At 48.0% G+C, this 24,360-nt stretch overlaps 1 protein-coding gene across 2 annotated transcripts in view; it reads right to left on the minus strand.

Annotated features, from left to right (window-relative positions):
* Positions 1-24,360, minus strand: part of MKLN1 (muskelin 1) — an 808,470-nt gene that overhangs the window by 186,476 nt on the left and 597,634 nt on the right. For both annotated transcript variants that reach the window (XM_086918927.1, XM_086918926.1), the window contains exon 13: positions 11,250-11,397. In XM_086918927.1, coding sequence (XP_086775053.1) covers positions 11,250-11,397 — 148 coding nt within the window. The remainder of the gene's footprint in view (positions 1-11,249; positions 11,398-24,360) is intronic.

Here is a 24,360-nt window from a genome sequence, read left to right on the forward strand (position 1 = left end):
ATGCCTTTTATTTATGTTATTGTTTATAAAACATACATAAAAGACATTGGAATTTACAATGCCAATAGCTTAAACTCTCGCAAATGCGTGACCTATTGCATTGCAAATGCTCGTTGATTTATGATGTAGGTATCCAGAATGCATTGGTAACAGCAGGCCTCCTGCTTTCGGGAATATAATTTCCCCATTGAGGATTCACACAGACTTCTAAATGAAGCTTTTGGCTAGACAATAATGTTAAAACGTACACCATTTGAAGAAATTATCAGCACTTTTTAGAATGGTGTTTGACAAATCACTTCACTCATTCATGCATGCATTTAGTATCAAACCGAATAAACCTTTGCCGACACTATTTCTGGAGGCTCGGATTAATGGTAAGGTTGGTGAGGGCGTGGGCAGTGACTGTAAAGCCATTTCTTCTAAAGCAGGTCTGCGGCACGCTGTTGCGGCAGTGACGAGGGCTGTGCGTATTCTAGCAGAGACGGGGGACCTACGTATTCTGAAGCGCGGGCTGAGGCATGTAATGATCCCTGCTGCCCATTGGGCGTCACTTGTGATATTGCATGTACAGCGCAGTTGCAATCAGAAGATGGATGCCCTCATAAGTGAAGAGCGGAATGCTGCGGGCTATAATGAAATAGGCACCTTGAATCATTTTGTGGGCAGATTGGCAAAATTCCATCACACGCAGCGGTTCTATTGCATTTTGATGCATGTGACAGGGTGAGTCATGGAGAAAATGTCAAGCTTCAGCAGAGAGCGAGCTACAAGCGAGGATGAGACGTCTAAACATGAGATTTGTTTTAAGACCTAGAGACATTACATCTATCACATTAAACATATGTGAACTGAGGGTGATGGCCCAGTGACATCAGAGCACACAAATAGGCTTACACGGTCCATCATTTTCAAACGCAGGAACTTTCAGCAAGGTCCCAAGTCGGCCTGACGTTGGAACTATATACACAATATGCTGCCTGCATTAGTTCTTTCCACTTAAGTAACAAGCAATGCGCGTAAGTGAAAGCAGTGAAGCGGACGAGGACGGAGTGGGAATCACACGCGCGCTGTAAGACCTAATGAGCCATTACAGAAAACCAGATGGCAGCAGTGCACATCTCGCACGCTTGTGCGCGTAACAGCAAGCTGGTGGCTGGAAAAAGCCTCTGGGTAACACTTTTGAAACCCAGGTACTAAATGTCTCGCCAGAGCAGCGCATGCACTGGCTCAGGCGAGACCTAAAAAAGGCCTACTGGCTTTGCCAGTGCCTTGTGGTGGTAGTAGAGGTAACAGTAAAAGTGTTGTGGTATGGAATGTTATTGTGGTGGTAGTATTCATGGTGGCCTAGGTGGTATAGAAAGGGAGGACATGGCAGTCGTGACATAGTTGCAGGTGGTCCTAATAGTGATACTAATGGTGGCAATGCTGAAGGTGGTAGTATTAGTGGAGGAGAGTAGGTACAGATATTGGTAATGTGAAATTGATTGTGTTGGTGTTGTGGTATTGATGTAATAAGCAAAAAGGGTCAGGCTTGCACTCTAGTCATGATAAAAGCATTCAACAAGCATCTTCAATGCAATAGGTGTCGCATTTGCAAGAGTTTAAGCTGTTGGCGTTGTAGGTGACAGTGCCTTTTGTGTCTGTGTTTTTAAAAACTGCACATGTATAGAGGGCATGATGATTTCTAATGCCGGTGGCTCTGCCCCTCACACATGCGAGACCACTTTTCTTCACTGCTCGCCCTATATAGGTTATGGTGAAGGGAGCGCTGCCAACATTAAAGCAAAATCACAGTATGGACGCTTTCACCCAAAGAGAAACAATAAATACATCAAGAAAGGTGGTAATAGGATCAGTCACCACTGTCAGCTGTGGGGAAGGAAGAGGTGTCTGCCGCTGATCCAATCGCGATTTGTCAATCACAACTGCAGATCTAGTGCAGTCTCCACTGAGATGTGGACCAGGTTGGAGAGATTACCCTGGTGCTGCACCCACCTAGACATCGGGTCTCAGTGCAGAGCCCACATGTGCCTCTGGCATGCTTCACCAGCAGGATTCAGGAGACCATCAGAAAGAGCAAATTCGGAGTCAGTCTCACTGAGATCCAAGACTGAGGTAGAAAGATCAGAATCGTAGCCCAGGTGCCCCGTACTCTCAACTCACGAGGATATGTGTGGAATTGCACTGTGTGCAGAATGGTTCCGATGAAAGCGAGCGTCTGAGAAGGAGTCAGATGTAACTTTGGCATGTTGATAGTGAACCCGAGCAAATGCAGAAGGTTCGCCGTAGTCTGGCTGTGGGGGACAACTGGCCGGGGAAGGCCCAACTTCAACAGCCAGTCATCAAGATAGGTGAAGACTGGAATCCCTGATCTCCGAAGATGTTCTGCAACCCCCGCAATCACTTTTGTGAACACCCAAGGGGCACTGATGAGGCCTAAGGGGAGCACTGAGAACTAGAAAAGCTCCTGGACCACTTTGAACCACAAGACACATATGTGGGCCTGCAGGATGGGAATGTGGAAATATGCGTCTTGAAGGTCCAGTGCTACCATCCAGTCTCTGGGATCAAAAGCGCAGACAAGGCCGGAGCCAAAGTGAGCAACCTGAATTTCTCTTCCCGTAGTAAGGCGTTGAGAGGACGAAGATCCAGGATTGGACGGAGGACTCATTTCTGCTACTTTCTGTTGCCAAAAATTGACTAACCACATCTACTCTCCTCCTGATTCTGGCACCCTCTCAATGGCTCCTTTGGCCAACAGGACCTGCACTTCTTGACGAAGCAAAGAGAGATGCTTCTCCGTCAGCTGTTCTGAAGATTGTGGCAAGGGCGGCAGGGTTCCAGACATGGAAGAGCATAACCCCACTGCACAATTTGGAACACCCACACAGAGTTTACTGCTTGCCGTTTGGGCAGGTGGTGCCTGCTCCTGTTCCCCAGGGATGGGTGTGCTGCTGCAGCCAGAGGCTGCTGCAGCAAGATGGGCAGGGTACTTGACAGTATGCTGGATGTGGGCTCCACGTCCTCTGTGACGTCAGCGCCACCAAATATGAAAAGACTGGGACACCTTCTGGCCTAGGAGTAAGGCTGGAATTACTTGTGTGCTTGGGAGCGGCAAAAGGAGGAGTGTTGTTGTAAGGAACTCAAGGAGAGGCCTAGGGATATGGTGGTGACCCAAGTCTCCTTAAAGCGCTTGAGTGCTGTGTCACCCTTATCACCAAATACGTAAGAGCCTTCCAAAGGAAAGGAAAGATTGGACATTCACCAAAAAACAGTCGACCTCAGCAACTAAGACAGCTGAGTGCCACTGTGGAGGCCATGGCCCTGCCTAATGAGTCAGCGGTGTACAGTCCACACCGAATGGTAAACTTTGCAGTGTTGCGACCATCATCAATGCCTGGTTCAAGATGGCCTGGCCCTCTTCCCTGAGCATGAACAGCAGCTGTGCAACTGAGTCCCACAAGGCATGAGTGGATCGCCCAAGCGCCAAGCAGTTGGAAATGATCAACAGCAATGCCAAGCTGGTGGAAGAAAATATTCTCTTCTCAAATGTGTCCAACCTCTTTTATCACCTATCCTGTGGGGTGGTTGGGAATGTGCTCAGATTCAGTTTGGCCATCGGGCATGTACCACCAGGCTCTCAGAAGAAGGATGCTGGGAGAGTAAGGTTGGGTCTTCAGAGGTGGTAAAGGGGCAGCAGACAATCATGCTATGTGCAGGAGTTCCCGGGAGGGTTTGGTCCAGGACCCCAGGGGAGAGTTGGTGAGGGCCTCATTAAAGGGGATTATTGGCTTTACAGAACTAACCACCAGTTGAGGCAACTCAGTCAAGTTGTTGGTCTTGACCTCGACAGAAGGCACCTGCAGGTCAAGGACCTTCTGCATCCCTACGCATCACCATAGCGAATGACCCATCTTCCTCCATAGGAGGGTGGGCTTGTCAAAGATTGGCAAGTCTAAGTCGGTTTCATATGCTTCGGCTGGCGCAATCAAGCGGCGTTGGTGGTGACGGAAATGGGGACTAAGGGGTTGGCGTCGATGCCAGCGTCGATCCGGGAGTAACTCCAGAGGGACCAACTAGCACTGAGGGACAACCGACGGGCAGTAACCCAGCAAGGGTACTGCTCGAGCCTGTCTACCCAAAGATGGAGTGCATTGCGTCATAAAAGTCCTTGAGTTAGACCAGGGTCACTCCAGCTCAGGGGAAATCAGGGAAGCTTGGAGTAGACCCGGCCACTGGCTCATGGGTGGAGTGCAAGAGCAGGGCCTAGAAGCATGGCGCTTACTAGGGGAAGCTGAAGAACAAAAATGAAATCATCTTCATTTGTTTCTTCGACTTGGACTACGAAGACTTGGAGTGGGATGAAGATCGTTCACTGAATAGGCTACAGATACGCTGCTGCACGGTTTTTGCTCAGGCTCCCTAGATCCTGCCCCACGTCCGGCGCTATTAGGCGACTGCACTGGCTACCCGTGCCTAAAAGGATTGAATTCAAAGCTCTTTGCCTTGCTTTTAAAATCCTTAAACTATCGTCCCCTGAGATTCTAACCATTTGCGAAGCAGTTATTGTCTGTGGTCCCACGTGTGAAACGTGCTAGAGCCGGGGGAAGGTCCTTTTGCTATCTGGCCGCCAAGTTGTGGAACGCCCTTCCCTCACAGACCCCCCGCCTGGATGACCTACTTCCCTTCCGCAAGGCCATTAAAACTCTTCTATTCCCCGTGTAATAGCCCTGCTGTTTCTGTCTTTTGCCTCTAGGGCCGGGATGCCCCTTTGCTGGGGCAGCTGTGCGATCTATAAAATTACCAAACAATAAAGGTATGGGCCAGAGATTTGCCTTGGGATTCCGACAGAGAACGCCATGGAGAATTTGCCTGCTGAGCCGCCAGGAGCTTCATCACCCGCTTGCAAACTGCCTTGGGATGCATACACTTGCAGTCAAGCACACATCCCGGCGTCATGATCCAAATCCTTGCACCAAAGGCAAATTAAGTGGGGATCAGATACAGACTACCCTCTTACATTCCTCACACGGTTTTAATCCTGCGGGCTTGTTGGGAAATATATCCATTGTACACTGGGAGCAAACCTTAAAAAGAATCTACAAAAGTGTCAAAGAAGTGGTCAAAATGGGGAGGTAACTCTCCAGATATGCGCTGTTGGTGCTGAAAGAAAGGAACTGATGTCAATGCACTGGGGTCGCGTCTATATGGATATCACAGATTACTTCCGAAGCAGAACCGTTCAATGCTGCCTCTCAAAGTGCAGAGGTTCTTCGCAGGATTTTCAGGATGCAGTCTGACGCCAGAGGATTATTCTAAGGTAAGGAGTCTGCAGTCATTAGTCTCTATGAGAAGCTACATTTGGTATGGCATACAAAATGGGCTTTTGTAACCCAACTGGAAATTAATCAATGATCCCATCTTCATTGTATGTAACCTGGGAACATATATGAATGCTATGATGAGTTGGCAGATCGTGAAGACGTTACTCTAGACTGTCACTTTATGCTCAGATTAGCAATCCAGGTGACACCCAGTATTTCCATACGAGAAAGACGTCACATTATGTAAGAGTGGGGAATCTTGGGTAACACAGGCTTAGGCTGGGCCAGGCCAACACTCCCTTCATTAAAACCACCGATAAATTGCAGCCAGAGCAATGACTACAGCCAAGCATTTAGAGAACAGTTTGTACTGATGTTAGTGACCTAACAAGGATGCAAAACGTAACATGGGATGCACATGCAGTAATGAGCACTTTAAAAAGTAAAGAAAATACTCTGAGGCTTGAGAAATTAGCAGACAGAGCAACATTCCTAAGCCAGGGAATAAAATAAAATAATGGCAGAGAGTTACTTTGCAGGAGTACTCATATTTCAGGCTAAAATTGTGGGTAAAAAAACTGCCTTTTCTTTGAACAATTTTATTGGTTTTCATTTAAGAAAATGGAAAAACCTAGACACCTATATTACTGTGTACCTTGGAACTGAAGTTAGTGCAAAACGTCTTTACGGTTACAACAGATCCGTATTGCCATATCATAAATGGTTGACCTTAAACTGAGAGACACACAACTAAGTTCTGATTACATAGATGTGTGACCTTCATTGTTTACTTGTTGATACCATGATGCCTTATCCAATTTCCCTACACTTTCAAAAATGTATTTGGGCATCCCGTACTCTCACAGGCATAATTTTCTTTGGCCAGCACTAATCCATATTGGAGTTCCACACATTACATATTTGTGCTTTTTTTCTCCCTCATAACCTATCAATACTTTGTTCTGCCACCACAGTGCCCAAGTCAGGGTGCATGTTCCCTCCTTATGCCAATAAATTTTGCCTTCACCCTTCTTCCAAAGGAACACTGATTTCTCAGCTACATAGGACCTAACAACCCCTCCTCCCCAAAATCTAGGCATTCTAGGCAAGTACCAACGTATATGAAAGAGTCACCTACCCGGCCACATCGGTCAGTACCTATCCCTGCAAGCCTAAACCGCAGGGTTTGTATATAAAAGACACTAAGTACCAGCATGTACTCAGATCTAACTGCATGTCTCGGTGGAAAGGGGAGTGGGGATTGGGGGGCTAGGTAGTGGTAAAACTCCCTTCCCATTTGGGGATATCTAATTCCTCCACATTTGATGCCAATTGAGAACTTCACTGGACGAAAAAGTTCCAATGTGTTACTTAGAGACATTCTAGAGGTCAGAGAAGCTGCCTTTTGAGTGAAAGCTTCCTAGGGATACTAGGTTCCACTGAGAAGCCCTCTTGGATTGAAATATCATGAGGAATATGAGTTGTCAAGCTGTGCCTAAACTATAAATATCTAATGGCCTCCATAGAATCCAATTCATATTCAGATTTCAGTTGGACAAATGATTTGAACCAATTGTTGTTGTCATTATTGAGTCCAGCTGATTTATACCTACAACCGCTACAGATCTTTCATTGAGTAGCAAGCTCATAAAGGAGTGAAGTGTGTTGGAATACCATTCAAAGCCAGCTTCTAGCTTGCAGTGTGCTCCACTCTAACCATAGTGGTGTGTCCGGCAACTGCTTAGCCTCTTTCACGGTGGGCAGTGCTGAGGATAATCATAGATGTCTTAAGGTTGTCTATGTACTTTAGCAGAGGGTTCATCTTGAAAAGAGTGCAATACCCCACCTCCACTCCCCTAAAGACCCCTCAACGCAGCAAGTCTGACATAATTATTCTAGGGGAACTACCTCACAATAAATAGAATATTGCATTCAATTTCTGGGATCTAGCCATCTGGAAGGCGATTGGGTGTATTTGTTAGTAAGAATAGGAGCTTGGGAAGCACAATCGTTTTGTATAGAGTTGCCCACAAACAAGAATCAACCTTAAATGTGTTCAATGCTGCACATAAATTTCCTCTGAGGAATAGCTACTTATTTCTCTTAAAACATATACCCAAATACATAAATTCCTTATCATTAGAGACCCTAAGCAGGCAATGGAAGTTAGGATGTAGGTACCAGGTCATCAGTGAGAACAACAATGATTTGTCCCAGTTAATAATAACATCAGTATATTTGAAAAACACAGAACATATGCACCACATATGCACCACCTTCATGAACACCACTGTGATGGCAACATGAGTAAAACTGTCAGCTTATAAGTAAATTCTCACATCAAAAGAGGTGACCTAACAAGGACCTCTGATTACAGCATCAGTCCAACTGGAACAAGCCAGTCGCTCAATGGCTAAGGCAAAGAGTAGTGGGGGATGGATACACCCCTGGCTCATATCGCTGTTAGACAAAAGTGGCTAAAAATAGAACCATTTGCCTTAATCCTTGTTGAGGGGCTGTGCCTACAGTAACCTGGCAATGACAAAGGATAGGAAATGAGGTCAAATAACATTTTAAGTACGATGGTAAGTATGAGGGAGTGGATCAAAGGACAGTACTGCTCCAGGATGATATAGACTTATAAAGGATACACATTAAATTTTAGGACTCCCGGAGGAGCCAAGATGGCGTCCGGGTAGGACGCCCAGTCCCTCGGCTCCGAGGACCATCTCCTCCTTTGCAGCAATCCTGCCGACTATCCTGAACCGCAGTGGCGAATTGTGGATGGTGATGACTTCCGGCGACCCACGGAGAAATCCTGAGGCTGTAACATCTTCGCAAGCGGGAGAAATGACCGATCGAAATTTGCGGCCCGCAGCAGCTCTGAGGCCGGGGCCTCGAGTAGATGGTGAGGCCGGCTGCTAAGTGCACAACTCGGGATGCCAGCGACCGCGGTGAGCCGGTCGGATCCTTACTAGTGCGAGGCAGCCGCACTTCAGCACGCACGCCCCGCTGGACTACGGGTACGGATTTATTCGTGCCTGGCGCTTTGTTTGGGGCAACCGCACGGCTGCAAGTGCCCTGTTTGCTGGCTGCCGAGAAACGGCTTGCGTAGAGTCCCGCAATCGGCGGGAGGCTCCCGAATTTCTGCTCCCGCTATATTTTACAAGAAGGCGTCTCTATGGGTCTTAGCTTATGGCGACATATTGGCATCGTTTGTCACCATTATAGTGCACGGAACTTTGGCTTCCCACTTTGAGTACCCTGGCCTGTCTCGGAGTGTCTACCCCCACGCATACAGCAAGCATGATGGAATACAGCCTGGGGAAGTCTGTGCTACAGTGTGGTGGCGGAATGGTGGTGCAGGGGGACGCACTCGAAGGGGAGAGTAGTGGAGACCTGGGCTATGGCGATCTTCTGTCTGCTGTTCTCTCCCTCCGTCACGTTATGGCGCACTCTGCTCAAACCCTGACCAACAAGGTGGATGATATCGTGTGTGCACTGGGAGGATTGAGAATGGTTGATTCGCAGGTACATATTGATTGTTCTTGCTCCACGTCCGTCTCCAACAAGATGGCTGCCCTATTTTACAATGGCGGATCTGAGACTCCGAACCTCGAAACATTCCATGCTGCGGATGTTGCATGCCTGGGGCGACGTGAAGTCCTCGGACTGGAACCGCGACGGGAGTGCTCGCCCCAAGCCATACTCCCCATTGCCCGGGGGTCGCCTCGGGTGTTGTCGGATGTTGACAATTTCCTTCCTGGCTCGGCTCCGCAATATATCATGGGGATGGTTCATTCCTTGCCCAGGCTAGGATCATTGGGTTTGCGCGCAGCTGCCATGATTGGGTGGTTGAACCGATTTGACATTTTTGGGTTGCTGTTCGCGTTCTTTTGGGACACTTTGGTAAACTGTGGTGTACGAGAGAAAACGGGACAGGGATGAACGCTTCCTATTATTGACTGATGGGTTCCTCGTTGCTGACCGAGCCAGATATGCGACGTGCTGATTTCTTTGATTGTGCAATGTACCGGTTTCGTGCTTTGTAAATTGCTTTGCTAGTACTGTTTTTTGTCACCGGACTTTACGTCCCTATTGATCCATGGGAGGGTGATGCCGGGGGACTGATATGTGGGATGTGGATCGCTACCCTTGCTTACGCTGTGGGCTGCTTTTGTGCTTCCAACTTCTTTTGCTTGTAATGTTTACCGCCGCCGGACGCCATGCTTAGTGCTGTTATTGGCCTTACGGGAGGGTGGAGCCGAGGGACGGGTGGTGGACTCCTCCCCACCTTTCTTTCTTTAATGAGAGTTTTAGATTAGGATTCTTTTCTTACTCTCTATATTTCGGGACTCCTTTTATTGGGTGACAGGCACACTGCTAGGGGGGGGTAGGCCGTAGCCAGCTGCAGGGGTGCAGGGTGGGGGGTGGATGGGGGGGGGGGGGGGTTGTTTTTATTTTTGGTTCTATGGGCCTTCTATTCTTTTTCTTTTTCCTCTTTTCTGGGTTTAGACGTTCTTTTCTAGGTGGTACGCAGCGATTCTGGCATTTTTGTTATATTGTGCATTTGTCTATCCTGATCGTAATAGGCCGGAATCAACCTGTTGTGCTATGTTATCCTGCTCTTGTCTATCCTTCGGAACAAAAACTTTAAAAATTAGACCTCAGTACTCCTGGACCAGATCCTTCGCGCTTACTGTGTTGCAATGTACTGTATTTGTGAGCCCTTGGGCTCTTCGCTGTGTTGTATTTGCGATTTCTATCAATAAAGGTCTTACAAAAATTTAAAAAAATAAAATAAAATTTTAGGACTCCCATATATATGAATCAATATGAATGTAGCCAATTGCAAATCATACAGGAAGTATTGCTCCTTCTTGGTCCATTCGAGTATTGGCAGAAAGGAAAGTCAATTACGTTTAAAGAACTTGAATCTTTGGGACTAAGGACCTGTTCTCACACTACATTCGAGTAATGGCTTCAGTAACCTCCTCCGCTACCACTGTCTTCTATCAGCAAATCATATCTAGCAATTTCTCTCTCAACCAAAAAACATCCTCTGTATCGATCTCTGACTGCTGCATTCAATTCGAGTAAGTCTAGTACAAAAACTAGAGCACTCTCCACATTCCCCACAATCACTGATCCATCACCTACCTCCCCCTTTCAGTCCACCAATCACTTTTTGTAGCTTCATAATTATCTCACGAAGATGTTTCTCTTGTTTTAACAAGTAAACAAGAAACGTTTTTTTCCCATTAAAAGCAAGTTAGAAAAATGTAACTGCCTTTTAAGCTGTTTATATTCAAATACGCCAGATTAGATGTCTAAAAACTCAAAAAATAAAAATAAAGCCCTCAGACACATATGACCAATGTTACATGTCTTCATGAGTGATACCTAGTGCGTAGGAAAACCACCGGCTTATAGATTTATGCATTAAGAATAGGCCAAAGAAGAAAATGCAGATTATTTCTTCCACTTCAAAATATCTGATATCAGTAAAACGTTTATAAATCTGCTTCCACTTCCAGGTACCTACGTCTCAAAGGCTCGACTTCATAAAGGCCTTACTGTCTGCATCATTTAAATGCTTGGCTTGTCAGTGGTAGGACTAAGGGATTTATAGAACGCAAGCGACGTGATTTCAGATCAATAGGAGTGCAATAATATCTTAAAAGACTGGGCAATGTTTCTTATCCTGATTCAACTCCTGAACTACTTTCACGCCACTATGCCACATTTTTTAAGACAAACAAGGTTCATAGTGTAATTGAAGACTATATCACTTGTGGTCAAAACCTAGATTTATTTGTCGAATGCTGCTAAATTAAAAAAGGTGACCTCAATGAACATTTCCAGACAAAGTTTTCAAGGACAACAGAGTGCCCAGCCCCTAATTAGAATTCTGGTACCTACCAGTTGTTGCGCACAATATCATAGATCCAGAAGGAATTCCGAACATTCTCCTCCCGCTTTTCTTTGTCCTTACTGAGACCAGACAAGACATGGATTTCATTCAGTTCCGGATCGATGGTGGCCCTCTGGGTGAAGCCTGTCATAGGAACTAGCGAGAGACAAAAGGAAAGAAAAAAAGAAATGAACATTTGCAAGCTTTGCCAGAATAATAGTTGAACATGGAAGTTCAAAGATACTCAGTTATATTTCGGTGTACACTTTTCAATCATGTAGCACTGTTCTTTCTCTTAGTGGCTAGCATGCTGGCGGAGACAAGTGCCATTGCTGTCGTCAAGAATATCGTATATTAAAGAAAATACAGTGAGACAAAATGGCTGAAGGTGGTCAATGCTGTGGCCATCAAACAAACAAAATTAATTGAATGCTATATCCTGAGTTCTTTTCCCGAGTTACTAAGAGTGGACTCACTAAACACCTCCATACTTTTCTTGGTTTTGTATTTTTGTAAGCACAAAACATATGTGTAGCATAGCTTATCAGCAAGGGGAACAATGATTAAATACATTCTGCCAACAAATGTGGATATGAGGAACAGGAAATTGGTTAAGTTATGCAGTCTTACTGAAACCAAGCTCTTGGGGTTTTTTCGCCGCATTAAAAATTATTTACTTAATCTCCACTCATACTGATGAAAAGGATTAGCAATGGCCTGGGTACATGCAGTAATGAAACACAAATGCATAATTATATTTCGAAAACTAGGAGAAAAAATGCTTAACATGCTTAGTGTAAAAGGAATAATGCTACTTTCCTGTATGTCCCAAATCTAACTTACTGCTTATAACATAGCAATATAGGATGGTGGGTTGTTCTTTTCGTTTAAGATGGCTGTTTCTCCCTAATGAACAAGTTACTTACCTTCGGTAACGATATATCTGTAAGAAACATTAGTTAGTATTAGATTCCTTACCTTAGAATATCCCCAGGCGTCAGTCTGGATCCGGAAACTTTTGCGTAGCAGTACCCCTGCGCGTCGGTAGGCGTCGTCTGCAGGCGTCCCCTGCGGCTCCGCGTCCGTCGTTGGCGTCGTGATGACGTCGCTGGAGTATATAGACGCCGCCTCCGCGCGCTGACGTCAGTTCTTTGCACACAGCTTTTCCGCGCCAGAACACGCAGAGCCATGTGAGAACCAACACTGGTGCCATTTGAAACTAGGGCCCTGAAAGGGATTGTCCTTAACCCTAGGTATCAGTTCGCAGAACGGGGAGGATGGGTGGGTCGGTAAGGAATCTAATACTAACTAATGTTTCTTACAGATATATCGTTACCGAAGGTAAGTAACTTGTTCATCTGAAAGAAACACGTTAGTATTAGATTCCTTACCTTAGAATAGATACCCCAGCAATACCAACCCCGGTGGTGGGTCTGCGAACCAATACATTCCTACACCAGAAAGTCCTGGAGGACAGAACGGCCAAAGAAGCCATCCCTCCGGACTTGACTGTCCAGGCAGTAGTGCCTCGCGAAGGTGTGCAGCGAGGCCCACGTCGCCGCCTGGCAAATGTCCTGCAAGGGGACTCCCCGGCCCAGGGCAGTAGTAGCCGCCGTGGCCCGAGTGGAATGGGCCCTCAGCCCAACAGGAGGCTCCTTCCGAGCCAAAGAGTAGCACGCTTTGATGCGCAGAACAACCCACCGAGAGATGGTCCGTTTATGTACCGCCCGTCCCTTCTTCGCACCCACGTAGCCAACAAACAGTTGGTCATCCACCCGGAACTGGCGTGTGCGATCCATGTAAAATGAAAGCGCACGTTTTGGGTCCAGACAATGGAGCCGCTCTTCATCCTTTGAAGGATACGGAGGCGGGAAGAAGGAGGGGAGGGTGATGGACTGCCCGATGTGGAAAGCAGAAACTACTTTGGGCAGGAAAGAAGGTCTAGTCCTTAGAACCACCTTGTCTGGATGAATGGACAAGAAAGGAGGTTTGACAGAGAGAGCCTGGAGCTCACTCACTCTCCTGGCAGAGGTGATGGCAACCAGGAAGGCCGTTTTCAAAGTCAAGAGACGGAGAGGACAGGAATGAAGTGGCTCAAAGGGAGCACACATCAAAAAGGTCAGAACCAGGTTCAAGTCCCACTGAGGCATCACAAACGGAACAGGAGGATACATGTGTGTGATGCCCTTCAAGAATCTCGTTACAACATGGGACTTGAACAAAGAAGGCTGATCAGGAAGCCTTAGAAAGGCTGAAAGGGCCGAAAGGTAGCCCTTGATAGTGCCCAGAGCAGAGCCCTGCTGGGCAAGAGAGAGAAGAAAAAGAAGAACCTCGGAAAGAGGGGCAGAAAGAGGGTCCACAGCCTTTGCTGTGCACCATGCCACAAATCTGTTCCACCGACAGGCGTATACCGACTTCGTGGAGGGACGCCTGGCTGCCAGAATCACATCACAGACTTCAGGAGGCAAGTCAAATGGCCTCAACTGCCGCCGCTCAATCTCCACGCATGGAGGTGGAGGCTGGACAGGATCGGGTGGAAGACCGTCCCCTGCTGCTGCGACAGAAGGTCCTCCTGAAGGGGCAGGCGGATCGGGGGACCGACTGACATGCTGAGTAGCTCGGGATACCAGTACCTTCGAGCCCAGTCCGGAGCTACAAGGATGACTTGGGCCCGGTCGCGCCTGATCTTCTTCAGCACTCTGGGCAGAAGTGGTATAGGCGGAAAGGCGTATAACAGACCGCAACTCCACTCGCGCCGAAAGGCGTCGCCGTGCGAGTGCCGTCTTGGAAACTCCAACGCGCAGAACTGATGACATTGCGCGTTCTCTTCTGTGGCGAATAGATCTAACCAAGGCTCTCCCCATTGCAGAAAGAGGCCTTGCGCCACGTCCGAGTTCAGACGCCATTCGTGATCCATCGAGCACCGACGGCTGAGTTTGTCCGCCCTGGCGTTCAGAGAACCTGCCAGGTGTTGAACCATCAGAGTCACGCCCTGACGTTCCAGCCATTGCCAGAGACGCAGAGCCTCCTGGAAAAGGGTCCACGACCCCACCCCGCCCTGCTTGTTGCAGTACCACATGGCGGTGGTGTTGTCCGTGAACACCTGCACCACACTCCCATTGACAAAGGGGAGGAATGCCTTCAGTGCTAGACGAATCGCCCGTAGCTCCAACAGGTTGATATGGAGCCGGGACTCCGCCGGAGACCAGATGCCTCTGATCTCCGCCTCTCCCAAGTGGCCTCCCCAGCCCTGGAGGGACGCGTCCGTCACGACAACGTGCTTCGGTTGGGGAAGGGAGAGGGATCTGCCTCTGACCCAATCGCGGTCCGTAAGCCACCACTGCAGTTGTCTCGCTGTGCCCTCCGAGATCAAGACGTGGTCGGACAAGTTGCCCTGATGCTGGGCCCACTGAAACTTCAGGTCCCACTGCAGAGCCCGCATCCGCCACCGGGCGTGATGCAGGAAGCCATCAGCCCCAGCAGCTGCAGCATCAAACTGACCGAAACCCGGGATAGCGGCTGAAAGATGGGAATCAAAGCCTGTATATCCCGGACCCGCCGTTCCGGGGGATAAACCCGAAACTGCGCCGAGTCCAGAACCGCTCCGATGAAAAGGAGCTTTTGAGAGGGACACAGGTGTGATTTCGGCACATTGATGGAGAACCCCAACTCGTTCAAGAGGTCTGCCGTCATCTGAAGGTGGTGGACGACTGTCTGGGGCGAGCCCGCCTTCAACAACCAGTCGTCGAGGTAGGGGAAGACTGAAACCCCTAACCTGCGCAGATGGGCTGCGACCACCGCCATCACCTTTGTGAACATCCGTGGGGCGCTGGTAAGGCCGAAGGGGAGCACGATATACTGAAAGTGCTCCTGGCCTACCGTGAACCGCAGGTAACGCCGGTGGGCCGGCAGGACGGGGATGTGAAAATACGCATCCTGCAAGTCCAACGCTACCATCCAGTCTTGTGGGTCTAGAGCAGCCAAGACCTGAGCTAATGTCAACATCTTGAACTTCTCCTTCCGGAGGAAGCCGTTGACGTTCCGTAGATCCAAGATAGGACGTAGGCCCCCTTTGTCCTTCTTGGGCACCAGAAAGTAGTGGGAATAGCAACCACGCCCTACTTCTGGCCCAGGAACGCGCTCGATGGCCCCCTTGGCCAAGAGGCCCGTAACTTCCTCCTGCAGAAGTGTCAAGTGGTCCCCCGACACACGGTGGTTCTGCGGTGGCATGGCTGGAGGATTGGTCTCGAAGGGGAGGGAGTAGCCCCTTCGGACGAGTTGCAGCACCCACCTGTCCGATGTGATTGCGCGCCAGCGGGCGTGGTGATGGCGAACCCTGCCACCCACTGGCGTCGCATGGGCCTGAAAGCACGGACTAGGAGGATTTGGAGGCTGATACTGCGGGGGGAGGTGTGGCCTGGCCTCGCCGTTGACCCCGACCGCCTCCATGGCGGTTTCCACGGCCGCCACCGCGTTGATAAGATTGTTGCGGAGCGTGGCTGGCAGCACGTGTGGGGACGCCTCTTCTTTGGCCACGAAAGGAGCGAAACGAACCCGTTTGCTGGCGCTGGGTCGAGAGACCCAAGGACTTGGCCGTGACCCTGGAGTCCTTGAAGCGCTCCAGCGCGTGGTCCACCTTGTCACCAAACAGGCGACAGCCATCAAACGGCATGTCCATCAAGGCATTCTGGACATCTGCCGAAAAGTTGGCGGATCTCAGCCAGGCGTGGCGACGAATCGCCACCGTCGTGGACATCGCTCTGCCCAGCGAGTCGGTCGTATCAAGACCACACTGTATGCAATATTTTACTGCGTCTCGACCCTCAGCCACAGCCTTGCCGAGCTTCGCCCGTACCTCCATGGGGCATTCTGGCAGCAGTTCCGCAACCGTATCCCACACAGAGTGGGTGTAGCGGCCCAAGAGGCAAGCGGTGTTGCAAGACCGCAGTCCCAAACTCAGGGACGAGAAGACCCTCTTGCCATACTGGTCGTACCTCTTAGATTCCCGGTCGGGCGGGGCCGATGGGAATGCGGTCTGGGAAGTCGAGGCCTGGATCACCAGACTCTCAGGGGTGGGATGGGTGGACAGGAACTTGGGGTCGTCCGGACACGGACGGTGGCGTCTGGCCACGTTCCTATCAACAGGCGAACCTGAAGAGGGCCTGGACCACGTGCCCAAAAGAACGTCCGACAAGGCTTCGTTAAACGGCAGCAGTGGCTCCTGTGGGCATGACTGCGGCTTGAAGACCTCAGTGAGGATGTTAGGCCTCACGGCCGCGACGGGGAGCTCAAGGTGTAAGGCCTTGGCAGCCCTCATCAACACCACTGAATAAGCAGCCCCCTCCTCCGATGCCACGGTAGGAGGCGAGACAAAGCCAGGGTTAGGAGAGTCGTCCAGACCACTGGCATCACCCAAGTCACCTGACCAGTCCACGTCGTACTGACACTCACGGGACAGAGGGTCCTCAGACTCCTCCCAACCCTCTCCATACTCTACATTATCTCCATATTCGGAGTCAACAATGTAGACCGGCTCCTCGGGGTTCACAGGCCCCATCGGCGTCGAGCGACGCCGGTCCGACTCTGCGTCCGGATTCGGGGAGGGTATGGGGACGACGACGCCCGGAGCCGGCGCCGGAGCCCCGGCCGGAGCCGGCACAGGAGAACCGGCGTCGCGCGGGGACGGTGTCGGGGGTAACCCCGATGGAATCGGCGCCGGAGAGGCCGGTAGACCAGCCGGCGTCGACCCCGAAGGCCCCTGCGGCGCCGGGGTCGGAGCCGTCGGCGGCACCGGGGCCGGAGCACCCGATGGCGTCGAGGCAGGGACACCCGAACCGCTAGGGCCCCCGGACGGTAGCACTGGGCCCGAAGGCGCCGTAGGCCCCGTCGGAGAAGTGAGCGCCCTCATGGCCATGAGGAACGCCTCAATCTCCTCAGGCGTCGCATCTAGCCCAGGGACCGGAGGGTATGGAGCAGGCCGCGCCGGCTACTCTTGCGGAGCCGCGGGGGTGGGGTCACCCGAACCCCCGGCCGCGTCGGGGGGAGTCGGGGGTACGATGACGACGCCCCGACTTCTTGTGTTTCTTACCTGAGGAGCCCGACGAATGGTGACGACTTCCGGAGCGCTCGGCACGGCTCCGCGACCATTCCCTCGAACGCTCCCTGTACCTCCGGCCGGACCGGGACCGCTCTAGACACGGGGCCGACACCCGGAGCTCGAGTAGCTTGCGGGACCGCTCCAGTCTAGCCTTATTAGTCAAGGCCCGGCAATCGACGCAGGCGTCCACGTTGTGGTCGGGGCCCAGGCACCGGAGGCAGAGCCGGTGATGGTCCGTGACCGACATCGTGCGGTCAGAACCGTCACAATTCTTGAAACCGGGCATCCTACCGGCACCAAAAAGATATAAGAAGTTAACAAAACTTGGTCTAAAGACCGGAGTACTGCTCTTCGGATCTGCGCTTACTGGCGCGGAAAAAAGAAGAACTGACGTCAGCGCGCGGAGGCGGCGTCTATATACTCCAGCGACGTCATCATGGCGCACGACGCCAACGACGGACGCGGAGCCGCAGGGGACGCCTGCAGACGACGCCTACCGACGCGCAGGGGTACTGCTACGCAAATGTTTCCGGATCCAGACTGACGCCTGGGGATATTCTAAGGTAAGGAATCTAATACGTGTTTCTTTCAGATTCATAATCCAACTAAGATTTTTTTAAACAGAACTTGAATGAGCAATATAAATGAGATGATGTATAGTACTCTATAAAGGCAGTAGGTCTGAAGGGATGTAAAGACACTGGCTGAGGTGTCCCGAGTCATTCGGTTTGAAACTGTGCGCAATCTAGGGAATCTTCCATCTCCAGGTAATTTCCCATTTCCAGGGCTCTCATTGCAAAACAGACTGTACTGAGCACCGCCTGATTGCTTTTTTGCGAGGATGTACCCCTGCTTAAAGTTACCCAATTGTGAGTTCCCATGGTAATCTTGACTTCTTTTGCACCCAGTGTTCACACTAATCACACAAGCGCACTGAGGCCAGGAATGAATAAACGTATTGAGAGCCAGAGTAGAGCACTGTGGGGTCTGGAGGGGTGCAGAAAGCATGCCAGCCCTAATACAAAGGGCTACTATCCATCTGGCTTCTAGACGCATGGTTACTTCTGGTAATGGGCAAGCAGCCTATGGGCATTGCACTGTAAAGTCCTGTGGAAGAGCTACAACTTGGTTAATGCTCTAACATCCTGTGCGAGTGTTATGTAAGGGTCAAGAGTAGAAAGTGACTTAAAACACAGAGCTATACGACAGAGTCGTGGATTGTATGAGGTCAGTAAGATCTATATTTTAGATTGCTCCTGGTATATTATAGCAAAAGGTGGGCGCTGGGTCACAGCCTGCCAGACTAAAAGTGTATTGCCAGCATTCCTCAGGCATTTGAAATGCACTAAACATTAAGGTGTGGGAGGATTGGGACAGGCGTGCCTTTAGAAATGCAGCAGTCGTCTTTCAGGAGCGGTATTCCTGATTATTCCTTCCTTAGAACTCACACTTGAATACATGGAGGTTGTGGCAAGGTGAAGACATCTCTCTCCCTTTTTGTGCAAAGGATACTATTCGGTCACAGACAGTTTTTTGTTGTGTCTCTCACAAGTGCTACTATCAAAGGGAGACTGTCTGCCAGGTGCAAGGTCTTCAAGCTTGATGTGCTCTTGTTTGGCTACTCCATTTTGAGACACTCCTCAACACTCCCTGCAGTAGAACCATTACTTGGAACAAAGACAGACCATAAGACAACAAAAACAGATACCTTCCAAAAGTGTTACAGAAATTCTCACTGACCATTGTGGCGGCACTCCGTAGATAGTTAGAGTATTCCTGCAATCCAAGATTGGTATTACTGACAGCCAGACCCTCAAAGATGAGAGGACATCTCCTACAAGTCTGTTTCTTCTACGGGAGAACTGGGGTTCTATCTAGGCATGGAGTTTGATGGCCTGTTAGAAGAGGGAGGCATAAGGCACCCATGCAGGAAAAAACATGCCTATAGAAAAGGTGTGTTGCCTGGGAGGAGGGAACAACCCAGGAGTGCTGCCTGATAAGGGGGACATCCCAGGAGCCAATCAAAGTGCGGGAGATGGTCTTACTCTATGCCCCTCATCACATCAAGCATGGTACGCAGAGGAGAAGCAAGATCATTGCCTGGGGCCTCTCAAACAGCTGGGATATTACAGGAGCTGGCACAAGTGATATATCCCGTAATTGCATCTGTTGGCCTGGTTGCAGTCTGGAACATCAAGTAAGGAATATTGTGATACTTTAATATTGTAGCCAAAATACTACTTACAATTTCACCTTAAGCCTGCACCTGTGAGTTTGTCTTAATTTCTTTCACCAGTAAAATTTAATTAGAAGCCTGTGTTCCTGTTCATATCCATTATGTATAGTGGATAATAAAATATTTTTTCCATAAAGAAGCACTGGATTTGACAGATGCTATTTTGTGCCATTGGGTGATTGCTTAGTTCCAAGTCTATGCCCCTCCCACCAAAACTATCTTCCTGAGAAAACTTAGACTACTTGCGCTGCTACCATGAGAGTCAAGTGCTGAAAGGGTGTAACTGGTGCTAAAGTGTGAGTGCTCATGTAGGTTTAGCCACGGACAGCAGGAGTAATTTGCCTTAACGATCTTGGTTGTGAACCATTAACTTTGCTTGCCCAGGTCCTCCAAACGGGTTCTCACAGTTTCCTTAACAGTGGCTATCCAGCGGAGTACTTAGAATGTAACATAGAGTGAAATCATATATATCAAGAGTATTGACTGCATAACAACCTTTTCTGCAATAACAAAACAATATTTAACCCAGTCTGAGTTTTCAAATACACAATTCGCTTTGACTTCTTCTGGTGCCTCTTACCTGACTTCAACGACTTCAAAGAAGAGGAATTCTATTCACTGGAGGGATGCTCGGACCTTCCTCTCGACCGAGAACTGGGCGACCTCCGTGGTGCCGGACACCGGCCCGTGATAAGCTTTAGGGACTACTCCCTCAAGTCTTGGTGCCATGGTCCGGCGATCGGAGCACAACTTCATGGTCGTGCTCCAGACACCAGAGACACACTAAGTGGGGGTATGTGACCGGCATGGCATGGTGACAGGCGCCACACGGCTTGAATCCAGAGGTCTCTTAACTAGACATTCCTAACACACCAAAGGGAGTCGGCAAAAAAATCTGTCAAAAAATAACAGGGGGTAACTCTCTTCGATTGATCTGCGCTGGCTGGCGCGGAAAGAAAAGAATTGACATCAGGGCGCCGGAGTGGCGGTTATATTGACGACGCGGATGTCACCGCAACAACGAACATGACGCGACGACACGCGGAGTCAACCGACATCCACCTACCGGCGCGCAGGGGAACAGCTAAGAAAAATCTTCTGGCTCCAGCCTGATGCCTGAAAGTTAAAAGGTAAGGAATCTATGGCTAGATGTCACTATCAGATCCTGTGACTACACCGTTGTGTTCACCTTTAATTGAGCTGTTCTCCCATGAGGGTTTCTAAACATACTTGCATTATTACATGCCCATGCTTTCATCTCTATTTTTTATCCATAGGTTTTATAAACTGCACTAAGTATTACTGGTTCTACCTGAGGCTTGTTTAACTCCTACATATTTGTTCACATATTATCAGTATCCTGGAAGGGTTCTATGTCTCCAACTTCTCCTGTTCACGTTGGAGTTCTGTCTTGGGTCCGTTACGTGTTTGCCTTAACTCTATTCCACTATATTCTATTATTTCCCCAGGTGGATTTGAATCACATTATGCAGATGACACTAAATATTTTGTTCTAGTTTCTTCTTTCTCTACCAAGTTTCAAGCTCATTATTCCTCATCTCTCTGCATTTGAGGCATTGATGTCTGATCATTTCCTTAAATGTAATCCCAAAAGAAACTCAAATGCTAATTTTTCCTTATTTAGCCCTTCTCTTGCTATTTATGTTTCCTCCATATCAACTGCCCTTTTCAACATTAGCTGGTAATCTTGGATTTGAGTTTGGTTCTTTGCTCAACATTCTTCACTAAATTGGCTGGCTTTACAGCCTATAACTTTCATTGATATATACCATTTGTTAAATCCGATCACTTTTTCCTTTCTATTCTATGAAACTTATATTCCTTTCTATTCTATGAAACTTATAGTTAAAACAATTGCTCTATCTTATCTTAAACAATGTTCATTCCTCTACAATGGTCGCCCTAGATGGTGAACAGCTCCATTCCAGGTTATCCAAAACTCCTATATTTGCCTGTTATTCTTACCTCTGCTTTATACACAAATCCTTTTTCTGGAGGAGGGAGCTGTTTAATTTGGAGCCTTTTGGTATTTTCCCATCTTCATTGTGCATCACCAAATTGAAAGAGCCAGTGCAGGAATGCATGAAAACGGGAGAGATTTGTCTGATACTCAAATTGGGTGAAATTCTGTTTATGTGAGGATTGATAAAAACTGAGGGACCAGCTTTCACTAACAACAGACCTCCGTCCAGGATGTGGGTTCGTCCAGCTCCTACAAGTCGGGCCTGATTACCAAGCGCTCCATGATTTGTCAGCTATGCTGAAACCTTCCCAGGCCCACATAACAAAGATCACGACAGAAATAAAAATGGTCCTATTGAAGGACAGGATATCCTTGTGACAATTAGCTTGCTGATGGGCCTCCTGGCTTCCATACTGCTTTCTTGGGCTCCTACACACCAGAGCCCTGCAGAGATTGAAGAGGGAGAACTAGAGGAAAATTTCGTAGAAGGCTGAAATAGCACAGAGATCTTTGGAGCAACACCAGATCCTCTGGGAGTGTCCCCTTCCCTTAGTCCTGGAGGGTCCCCTGTGTTTGATAATGGCAAAGATTAAAGGAGATGGTGGAACATCTACGCCTTTTAAACCAAGCGTCATTTCTAAGCTCCCAAGCATGGCACAAACAGATCATAAAGTGATAAAGATAAGCCAGGGGTTGGAGGGTGCTCGCCAAGTTGGTGTCGGAGTAACAGGTTTCTCTTCTATGTAGTCAGGTCAAGTCCACTTCTTAAATTTCGTGCTGGAGTTCTCTAAGGAGTTAGTCTTGTGGGCGTTACATTCCTTTCGGTCTGCCATTTCAGCAGAACACATGCTGGTGGATGGTCTACTGGAAGAATACTTCTGTAAACTGGTTAAAAGGTTCAGACTGAATAACCCTCAGGAATTCAGGTAAACCTATAAACCAAATGTGTGGAATGTGACTATGGTGTTACATATTTTTCTGCATTGGGCTCTTAACGGGGATCTCTCCAGAAAGGAGCTGACTGCTAAATTAGCCATTCTCTTACATCTGGACTTGCAAGGTGTTGGACCATTGTATTTGAAAGGCAGTATCTTACAAATGAATGAGTAAAAATCATAATTACACGGAGTACAACGAATACTTTCTTGATATCTTATCCTTGCTTCCCAGATAATGTCAATGTATGTGTGGTCAGCTGCTTAAAGGCATAAGAACACTTTAAAAGGGCTCCAAAATTCTTAGGAAGTCTAAACTATTTGCTTCAATAAGGAAGCTCTTTGGGCAGAATCCATCCCTGAAAATGGCAGTTGGGTCTGGAATTTTAGCCTCAATTTTTGCGGTTCACTCGATGAGAGTTTTGCAAAGTAGTACAAAGCTTTCTTTCTCAGAAGTAGATTTGAAAATACACTCAGGCAGGCACATTAGTCGATGCATTCCTTCTTCAAGCCATTCTATTTTAAGGCTTTAGTAGATGTGTATAGTAGTGAATGGACATAATCTTGCGCTCAGTTTAGTATCTTTTAAAGACAGAGGTGAGGATTATCCCTCCCAATACCAAAATTAAGGACAACGCCTACTGCTATGTTCCAGCCAGTGTTGTGAGGACTGTTGATTGGAGAACTATGGTTGAACCTTAGTTGCTGGCAATAAAATGCATTAAGTAATATTGCTGTATATAACTTGAAGACTGTTGAAGATGTTTAACAGAGGTGACGTAATCATTTTTGAGGATCTGAACAAAAACAAGAATGAGCAAATGGCTGGAAGTGAGGCCAGAGTTTATTATGCAATCAGCAACCGAAACAGAGAACAAACGGATGAAGGGAAACTACTGGTTCTTTAAGGATAGTCATGCAATGTGACTGATTGTTGAGCTATTCTCAACTTGCAGTGTTCTAATTTCTCATACAATTTACGGAAAATGTAGTTGCTACAAGTTGTTGGTTTTAGATGCTCAACATAAAGTGAAGAATGTCCTTAATAGGATGTAAAAATTCAGTTTACAAAGCTAGTAATTTATAAAATTTCACTTGCTGGTGTTTTTTCTGGGGCTACTGATTCAAAACAGACAAGATTACAAGATCTCAATTCCTGATGCGTAGTGAATCATGTTTGCGCCAAACGTTATGCAGGCTCATTTTAACCATATTCCGCACAGCCTCCTCCCAAGATGTGCAAAGGATGTACCCAAGACATTTTACAAAAATAACTAATTTGTAATTTGGAGTTTCTTTAGGAATGAAATATTCTTCTGAAGAATGGCTGGAAGATGAGTCCATTGCTGTTAATATGGTAAACTTTGTTCTATTTGACAAGATTCTCAGAAGAGATGTTTCTTTTTAGAAAGTCAAAGTAGAATTTTTAAAATGGGACGGAAGTTTCAACAGTTGTAATAGGAAGTGTTTTGAACCAATGAAAGTTCTTCTTTTAAAGTCACATGGCTTTGCGTACTGTTACGCTGTTATCACGGTGTTCTTAGGATGCGAGTACGCATGACTTTTCATCGCGATTGGTGTAATTGCTTTTAAAAGTAATGTAGGATTACTGGAACTTTAAAAAAAATGTTTTCATAATTATCCTAGATAATGTGTTCTGTTAGTATGTTCAATAAATACATAAATATATGTTTTTAAACAATTAAAAGCATTTGCGTCTTTGCGTACGGGCGACGTACAAGACGTTACACGGAAGCGTTGATGCGACGCGTAACATGAAAGTGTATTCGTAGCGTATGCTGAGAATGATTAGCAGTACAAACTATGGTGCGATCACTCTCTCACTGTCAAATCAGAGCACAGGGCG

The sequence above is a fragment of the Lissotriton vulgaris genome, chromosome 1_1 (assembly GCF_964263255.1).
Source record: "Lissotriton vulgaris chromosome 1_1, aLisVul1.2, whole genome shotgun sequence".
Classification (NCBI taxonomy): domain Eukaryota; kingdom Metazoa; phylum Chordata; class Amphibia; order Caudata; family Salamandridae; genus Lissotriton; species Lissotriton vulgaris.